Source organism: Fundulus heteroclitus, chromosome 16, assembly GCF_011125445.2.
Source record: "Fundulus heteroclitus isolate FHET01 chromosome 16, MU-UCD_Fhet_4.1, whole genome shotgun sequence".
NCBI lineage: Eukaryota > Metazoa > Chordata > Actinopteri > Cyprinodontiformes > Fundulidae > Fundulus > Fundulus heteroclitus.
This window is the reverse complement of record NC_046376.1, coordinates 13,813,834-13,823,313: the sequence shown is the minus strand read 5'-3', so window position 1 is coordinate 13,823,313 and position 9,480 is coordinate 13,813,834. Positions and strand designations below refer to the sequence as shown.

Below are 9,480 nucleotides of genomic sequence, written 5' to 3'. Positions count from 1 at the left end.
AACTGAGTCAAAAATGTGGTTAAACAAAGTATAAGGTGTGTACACTGCGACTTTATTTTATTTATTTATTTAAAAAAAAAAACGCTTCCCTCCAACAGAAATTAAAGTGGCCAAATTTAGGTGATTTGTCTGGGTCAGCTATTTTCTTTTTATATACATTACAAAACAATGCATTTTAATACGAACGTTTTATATCTATAAAAACATAAATCATCTTTTTGTGTTGTTTTTTTCTTTTTTTTTTTTCAGTTTTACTTTTCAATGCTATTGTTGTTGACCTAAAATGCAGCCGCGTTTTATCTCTATTTGAGATCAAAGCCATATTTGGTTTCTATTTTTACTTGCCTTTCAGGAGTCATTTCCTCATGCGAATGACAGATGATTCGTTCCGCAGTGTCTGGTGTGCAGCGGCGGGTGACTAACAGCCCTTCAGGTCTGCGCCTCGCTTCACCATCAGCAGCACCGAGGAGGAGCCGGTGAGGGACCGGGGGGTCACATGACTTTGCGGAAGTAGTTAGGCAGAGAAGCAAAATGGCAGAAGGAGGTGGAGGTGACCAAGGTACTGGCTATCATTCCTTATATTGTTTTATTCATTTACGCCGTGACAGTGTCCACAATTGTCTGGTAGGTGTAGGGATGCGTTCAGGTCAGCGGTTCGCGTCGGAGGTTTTAGTTTTTCGTTAATCCGACGGACGGAAGAGAAAAAAAAAAGAAAACGTTGCCTGGGGCTAGCTTAGCAAAACCGCTAAGTGATAGCGTTGATGCTGAAGGTTTGTTTTTTTGTCTCCCTTTAGAGATATAATACAGAAAAAAAATCATTACTATTCTCCTCTTCACGCCAAAAAAAACAAACAAACAAAAAAAAAAAACGTCAACGTCCGCCAGTTGGCTACAAGTTACCGGCGTTACGGAGGGGGGGAGATTGTTGAATAATAGCTAAAACTGACTCAATTGCTTTCACGTGGAACCGCTAATTTCTCCTGAAGTGTTTGTGTGTTGTTGTTGTTGTTGTTGTTTTAAACCTCGACGGTAACAAAACAACAAGCGACGTTCCGTGAGGGCTTAGACGCTTTGTCACGATTTTTTATTGGAAATTGAAAAGGGAGTTTCGCTTTGGTGCTGGTGCTTCAGCATTTACATGATGTGACTCATCCTGACCTTTTGTTTGTTTCTCAGGAAATACACCGCCGGATCCCATTGTGGAAGTAGGAGCCGTGCTGTTAAAGGAGTAAGTTCGCTTCGCATCTGGCCTTTGTTTTCACCTTAGAGCAGTTGAACTGGACGAGGAGGTCATAAACATTAAACATGGTCTGTTTCAGTTTAGAAGTCCATCTGGTTGTATAATCATGTAATCTGGTTCATTGTGTTGCTGTCTTGGTTTTCCTTCTCTGAGCAGTTTTGGATTAGATATCTGTCAGGATTAGGTCTAGTTTCAGTAGTGCTGGACGATAATTCAATAACAATATAAATTGATTGATAGACGGATATCGATGATAGAAATAAAAGGGTCAATAAAAAGTTCAATATAAGAACAGTTTTCCTTGCTTTTGCATTCTAGCCATGTAGGTTAATACTACAGTCATTACATCCTCCCCAACCAATCACAAACGCAGACCCAGGAATCAAACTCTGTCCCCTTGAACTTTTTTTTTTTTTAAACTTGCTGTTTTGGTTAAAAGTTGGTTGAAAACTGGGTTTGAGTTCAGTCTTTGTGTGTTCTTTATCGAAAAATAAGTCGCTAAACAACGGCATAAAATGGCCAGAGCTGCACTTAAAATATATGTTTTGAATTTGTTGATAATTATCCATATGGATCAATCTCATGTCTATTTTATCTATATGCTTTTTTTTTCTATTTCGTCCGGCCCTAAGTTTCAGCGTCGTTATTTTAATATCAAATGTCACCTTAATTTCACAAGGGTTTTAGAACATTTTGTCACTTTCAAATTAAGGCTGTGCGATTTTATTAATTTTTTTCATTATTTTTTTTTTTTTGCCAAAAATCTGAATTGCAATTTATTTCAACCATAATTGCGATTTTCATTAGGGCTGTGCGATTTTATAAATTTGTTTTCATTATGTTTTATGCCAAAAATCTGAATTGCTATTTATTTCAACTATAATTGCGATTTTTATTTTGACTTCTCTGCATTAACCGCAAGCAACAAAATTGCCCTGTAGACAAAGATGTTTGTAAATGAAGACGATTTAAAAAAAGAAACTAAAACATATATATATTTTTTTAGTAATCAGAATATTCTTATTCAAGAGAATAGCTTGTGTAGTTGAACATAAAGTGCGAAGTGAAACCAAGAAACACGTCTAGGTATTGAACAGTTTGACGGGCAAATTAGATGATCTCACTGCTGCAACTCTCTTTCCTTCCATGTGGAGGCAAATCCACTTTAAACATATTAGCGAAGCCTAAAGGACGTGTCTTATCCATTAATTGTTAAATAGCTAAAAATTGCATGCTGTTTTTTTTTTATTGCGATTGTATTGCAAATGTGATTAATTGTCCAGCCCTATTTCAAATACAAACTGCCATTAAATTCCCATAGAGAAGTTTTTAACTGATTTTGGTTTTAATTTTGCACACAGACTGTTCAGAAAGTGTCTCTCTCTCTCTCTCGTGTCATAGAGCTAGGAATGAGTCGAACTGTCGCATCCGTAACCTGGCCAGCCAGATTGATGATGTGATAATGCGCTCTAGTTATGCTCATTATCAATCTGGGACTGCTCCATTTGATTCAGTTTGGGGAAAGGAGGGAATTTCAGCAGAACTTTGAGCTGATTGGGCGAAGCGACTCCTAGTGCCCACCTACCAAAGGTCGGCTTTAGCCAATCACAGTTTTAAATTAAAAAAAGAAGCAGCAGTCATCATGAGAAACCACAAGGTAAGCCAGTCAAGGCATTTCGTCCTATTCTTCTTTCAAAGAAGAAATTGTGGATTCTGACCAAACAGATGTGATAGCAGCAGCTACGACATAGCTCTCAAGAACTGATCAGAATAGGCCATAATGCAAACTGTGCAATGTGAGCTGATGGTGAATCTGACGGGGTTAAAACAGGTATTTTTGCCTTATCTATCAAGATTAAAGCAAATAAAAACAAACAAACATGGGAAACAAATTTCCAAAAGAGTTATGAATCATGTCATTTAACTTATTTCAAGGTAACCATGGACAAATTGACGTTAAAGCTCTTGTTAAAATAGCAAACTTATACCCAACTTAAAATGCTTACTGCAGTGGATGTTTTCATGCTGTCATCATCTTCCACGAAAAGAATTTACAGTGAAATTCTGTATTAGGAATGCAAATTTTACTTTACATATTTAAAGCTTTGTGCAAAATCAGGGTGCTGGTAGCTGATCATAGCTGACAACAAAAAACTCAGGCAACCAGAAGTTGCAACATACAGATATCCGAAACACAGCAGAACCAGAGTTAAGCATTACCCCTTAATTTAACCATTAACCGTACGTTTATGAACAAAAATTTAGTTAGATTTATACCAACGAACATGCGGTAATTCTTTGTCGATCACTGTTGGGTTCAGCTGTTTAAGAGGTCGATCGGCCGCATGTCTTTTACGTTTTACTAGACTCCTTTTAGACTTCGGCAAAATAAACACCCTCTAACTGATAGTAGGAAATGTACAATTATCCCTAAGGTTTTTTTTTAACTAAATTTTTCTGACCACAATGCGATCTGTGATCTTGTCTGAGGGAAAGAGGGAGCTTCTTCTGCAGGTAAGGGCTGTTTGGCTCTGGGACAAATCGCTGATTGGTCAGCTACTGATGAGCCTTAAAGACTGATTGACAGGCGGCTTCACGTCAGTTTATGTGGGAGTGGTGGCCTAGTAGCTAGAGCAGGGCACTTGCACCCTGGGAAGGCAGCACATTCCCTGGTTTGAATCCCGCAGACTGCCACTCTTGGTCCATATATCCTTAGATACAGAATGTTCCCTGGGTGCTGCCCAGTGGCAGCCCACTGCTCCCTAAGGCATGGGTTAAATGCAGAGGACACATTTCATTGGAATGTACAAAATGTTCCTATGCCACATAAAGATGATTTTTATTAGTAATTAGAGAGAATAAATAACATAACATGCATATGTTTTGAACTGTGGGTGGAAGCTGGAGGGCTCTGAGACAACCCACACATGCATGGGGAGAACATGCAACTGTATGCAGAAAGGTGCTGGCTGGGATTTAAACCTAGGACCTTCTTGCAGCAAAGCAACAGTGCTAACAATTGTTCCACTCTACAGCTCACAAAAGATACAAGGAAGCATTAAATTCTGACAGTTATGTAAAAGAAGGAAAAAGACGTTTACACGTAGACATTTCTGATTTCATATTAAGTCATTGCATTTTAAATGCAATGCAGCCATGCTCATTTACTGCCCATGATGCCCGTAGCCAGCATGTGGTTTTAGTGGCACGACCTTGATTACAAAATGGAAAGAGAGGAATAATGAAAATGGGGGTCATTCCCAATCAGTAGGTTCTCATCGCAATATTCAACAAACATTTTTACATCCGCATGTTTTTCCTAACATTGTCCAACGCTAACCTGAAGGAAAAGATGTATTGATGCATGCAATTTTGCTGAAGAACCACTGTTCAAGCGTCACTGTCCACGGCATGCAATAAGATGAGCAGCACATTGACGATCAGGTGATCAGCTTTAAAAAAAAGGCAGGTGCATGCCATTTTATTGTTTTTTGTTATCTGGCACCACAGAAAATGAGTAGATGGACAAACTGTGGAAAGCGCTCCACACCAAAGAAGTGCAGGAGTGATACTTTTAATAGTACTGCTGTTATTAAATTGAAATCACCAATTAAAACCATGCCCCGAATGGCTCAGTAAGGACAGGAGCAGTCCTGCCATGTGCAGAGGCGACGCTCCTTGGCGCAGCTTTCCTAAGTTTGTTTTTTGGTCTTGGGCCGTTTGCTGAACATCTTTCTCTTCTCTTTCTACATTCGCTAGTGCCACAAAACAATACTATTCATAACAAGTACATTGGACACAGTGTCTGAAACGCTCAGTTTAAAAAAAAATCTCTTCAGAAGACCTCTATGTGTTGGATCGAGCTGGTTTGTGTGTTTTTTTTTTATGAAGCTATAAAGGCATTTTGTTGAGTTTGTCTGCTTTTAAAGGTCTGTCTGTTACTTCTCAGGTGTTTTGGACTATTAAGCATTGGACGCCCAAGATAACATGAGGCTGTTTGCCTAAAAACGGTTCAACAAGTTTCTACTTTGGTAAAAGACAGCAGAACCTGCAGCAAACCTTTACAATATGAGCCTGAAGCATATGTTATATTGCATTATAACACCCCAAAACACATTTTAAGGCTTATTAAAGCGGCTACAGCTGCTTCTTACCTCATAAAAAAAAACACAGTAGTGTTGCTAATAGCATTTATGCTGCTGGCTTTTGTGGTAGCAGAGTAATATTAATAACGCTTGTAGCACATTTTAACAAACCTGCTGTATTAATATTGCTAACTGCGATTAAATAATCCAGATGCAAAAGTTTTGAATCAATATTTTTGTATTAGAAAGCCAAACGAGAGACAATTCCCATGCTGTAAAATAAACTTCCAGACAACAAGTAACTGTTAGTAGACGTTTAAAATGGCATTTTATTGTATTATAATTTCACTTTGGGAGAAGGTATTTAGTTTCATATTGGATTTCTCTTTTTTTCTTTTTTTATGAAGTTAGTCAGGGTAAATGAACAAACCTTTCTATTTTTTTATTTGTGTTTTTGAGATTATAGGAGATAAAGAAAGAGATACTCTTTCAGTTTTGATCTTATTTTACATCTGGAAAACTGGCTTTCCTTGGTTTTTTATTTTTTATCTGCAAAATCTTCAGCATTTTACTGTGTTCTGCCCTTTAGTTTCATCTACGAGCGGATTCAACGGCATGTAGATGGCGACGCTGTCGTGACCAGGGAACAGCTGGGCGCAAAGGAGCTGTGTGACCCAAACCATAAGAAGCTCGCTCAGTGTCTTCAGCAGATCGGAGACGAACTGGATGGAAACCTTGAGCTACAAAGGTAGACTCGCTCTCCACATTCGAACACAAAAAGTCCAAATGCTTATTCTTACTGTACGCTTACAAACCTCCATTTCCAAATAAACTCATCTATAATGTATTCTTCAGGATGATCAATGACTCTGCCCTCATCCCAACAAAAGACGTGTTCTTTAAAGTCGCCTGTCAGATCTTTTCTGACGGTAGATTCAACTGGGGTCGAGTGGTTGCTCTATTTTACTTTGCCTGTCGTCTTGTCATAAAAGTAAGTCAAGCTCCTCTGTTATACCTCTTTTTGTGCTTTGTGGAGTTATTACTTAATAATAAACCAAGTTTCCCTTATACTTCCTAGGCTCTTATAACTGAAATCCCTGAAATCATCAGAACAATTATCAACTGGACTATAGACTACCTCCGGAATAATTTGATCAACTGGATAAGGGAGCAAGGCGGCTGGGTAAGGACCCAGCTAAAAACAAAATACAGCTGGAGCGCATCATTTATTACATTTGTTCATCATCACAAACCACACTGTGCAAAAGTTTTAAGTAGGGCTGGGTGATATGGTTTAGTAATACCAAATCTGATTAATCAATTTTTTTTCACAAAAAGATAATAGAAATTGTTTTAAAAACTTGCTTTCATGTCAAGCATTTCGTCTGACAGTTGACCTGAATTCAAAATGAAACCAATTACAAGCTGTGAAACTTGTTTGTAAAATAAGATGGCGGCCCTGCCGTTGTAAGCAATGAAAATCTAACAAATGTTTTGCTGCGAGTGGTGTTACAGAAAGAGTTAAGAACAGAATTTACTTGTGCAACTCCAAACCAACCTAAAAAAAAAAAAGTAAATGTGTAAAGTGTCTTATGGAAAAAAAAAATCCTTTTTGACAACATATTTTCCTAACCATATATTCAGTATAGCATGCTGTTCTCTCCATGGAAGCCCAATGAATGCATTGGTTTAAGAAAAAAAAATTATAAAAAATTATAAATTTGAGTTAATCCATTTATCGCCCAGCCCTAGTTTTAGGATTTTCCTCAATTCTTTATGTTCTGCGCCCAAGAAACCGGACTTTGTTGTAGTCTGAACAATTTAAGTAGTTCTCCAAACTCTGAAGATTTAAGAAATCTTCCACTATCTTAAAGGGATATTTATTAGGTCTGAGTCCAAGGAAGCTATTTACGTTGCAAACCGAGGTGGTTAAAAGATTTTCCTCACCTTTATGTCAGACAACCGTTAGTTATGCCTCTCCATAATTTTTCTTTTTTTCTTTTAGGAGGGTATTCGTTCCTACTTCGGGTCGTCCACATTGCAGACCTTAGGGGTTTTCCTGGCTGGTGTTCTTACCACCGTTATAGTCATACGCAAGATGTGAGGGCCGTTGGAGAAGCAGGGAGGAGAAAGATGGGAGGAACTACGACTGAGGTAACAGGAACAAAAGGATGATGATCAGAGGGTCGACAAGAGCAAGTCAAAAAGTTGAGCTTGAAGAACTTGTGTAAGGAGAACCACAATCCCTGTGAAAGTGGGAGTTGGACTGAAAGCGCTGTTGTACCTGTGATCGATGTGCCACTGAGGAGGAGAGCTGTGCATGATGCACAAAAGCAGAAGGATGGGGAGGACTTTAGACTTTAACAAAGAAGGAAATTTAAATAATTTATTTTTTGCTTGGTACAAAGTCACTGCACTCTGTTTCTTACCCTAAAAGCAAAGTTCAGCTGGATGAAGAGGGTTCTCTCTGTTATTTTAGTTGTAGTGCTCTTTCTTTCGTTTTTTTGGTTTTCATCATTATCATCATCATCATCATCATCATCATCATCATCATATCTGTATGCGAGCCAGGCTTCATTCATATGTATGTATGAGTAGTACCTAATGGAAAATCTTCAACAAACTGCCACCTACGGACATATTTGATGATGGTCACATCAAGTCGAGCTCACATGGTGTTTCTACAAACAATTATTATGGTTAGAGAGTCGCAACTCCACCGGTTATAACCATTAGGTTAAAACAGTTAATTTGTCTCCCTGTCCTATCATAAATCCATGGCCTCTTATTATGTCAGGGAATAACAAAAAGTGCCTAATCAATGAGCTATGTTCACATTTTGTTTACGTTTCAAATTAATCCTCCTGTTTGAAAGAAACACAGCCTCACTGAGCTATTAGACCTACTGAAAATGCCTGGATGAATTTAAACCTTTGCTGTTTTGGGTGGTTTGCAAAGCCATTACGACCTTAATGTGACTCCTATTGAAAAAATAACATTTGTTTTGTATTTGCACATTGAGCCATGTGTCATGATCCAACAGTTGCTTTGGCCCATGAAAGAAGTTGTGCTGCATACTAGGGTTGTCACGATATTAAAATTTTAAACTCGATACTGATACTAAACAAAAATACTTGATACCGTTATCGATACCGCAGTAAATAATTTTGAAAGCACAGGGTTCTTTCTAGCTAAGAAAAAGATTAAAATATGACAATCTTTTACTTTTGTAGCTGGGGCAACACCAAGAAGAAGGGCACAAGTCTGCCCTTATTTAGAAAAATATAGAATTTAAAAAGGTTACTTGTGCGATTGGCAAAACGGTAAACAACCCTGAGTAAAAGTGTTGATATCTTTTATGGAACTGTCTAGCTTTGATTTAGTCATCCAATTATTTTGATTTATTATAAGGGCTTATCTTTAGTGTACAACTGTGTGCTTCCATTTTCCTAATTGCTGTTGATACAAATACAATTTACTACTGAGGGACAAATAAAGCATAATTCTAAACTAAGATGTATTTGTGTTTCAAAACAAATATCTGATACAGTGGTGGCTGGTGATTTGTTTATTTATTTATATATATATATATATATATATATATATATATATATATATATATATATATATATAATATGGAGTGGGGGTACTGGAGACTTGGGGATTACCACAATAAACTCTACTTGACCAATAATCCTTCTACGTTCACTTGCCAATTGCTGGATTTTAAATAGTCTAAACTCCTTTACCTGTTTTACCTGTCCATTGGGCATTTGCGAAATTATGTTATGATTAAATGACAGAATTTTGTTTCACTTCGCCATTTTCTCCTGCCTTGTCGTCGTAGTCCGACTCTTGTTTGCATCATGTGAGGGACATTCATGCTTGCACATCTAAATTGTAGGAGAGGTGACTTTGATTGACAGGATTGATGAATTGATCTGATTGGATCAAGAGTGACACAAAATGTGCTGATTGGCCACAGATGCAAATGGCTGTTCTCCTAGGAGAATATTTAAGTACCCAATTAGTGACCAGCATGACGTCACATGAATGCCTAAAGCTTGCACAGACACTCGCTCATTTGTCTGGCACCCCTTGGTGTTGAAACATTAAAATTAGGATGCCTAGACTAAAAAAAATTAATGGGAATGC

At 37.8% G+C, this 9,480-nt stretch overlaps 1 protein-coding gene across 1 annotated transcript; it reads left to right on the top strand.

The window, feature by feature from the left end:
- Positions 1-468: 468 nt before the first annotated feature.
- On the top strand, positions 469-8,839 carry LOC105937613 (apoptosis regulator BAX). Its single transcript, XM_012879020.3, has 6 exons — positions 469-559; positions 1,177-1,228; positions 5,915-6,073; positions 6,181-6,316; positions 6,404-6,508; positions 7,331-8,839. Exons 1-6 carry the CDS (start codon positions 532-534, stop codon positions 7,427-7,429), a joined length of 579 nt encoding a protein of 192 aa, XP_012734474.2. The 5' UTR covers positions 469-531; the 3' UTR covers positions 7,430-8,839.
- Positions 8,840-9,480: the final 641 nt, after the last annotated feature.

What these genes read in the sequence shown, in the direction of transcription:
- LOC105937613 (XM_012879020.3), top strand. Translation starts at nt 532, where the DNA reads ATGGCAGAAGGAGGTGGAGGTGACCAAG. An exon ending in GGAGCCGTGCTGTTAAAGGA is followed by an intron (nt 1,229 to 5,914) that starts GTAAGTTCGCTT and finishes TCTGCCCTTTAG; the next exon opens with TTTCATCTACGAGCGGATTC. An exon ending in TAAGGGAGCAAGGCGGCTGG is followed by an intron (nt 6,509 to 7,330) that starts GTAAGGACCCAG and finishes TTTTTCTTTTAG; the next exon opens with GAGGGTATTCGTTCCTACTT.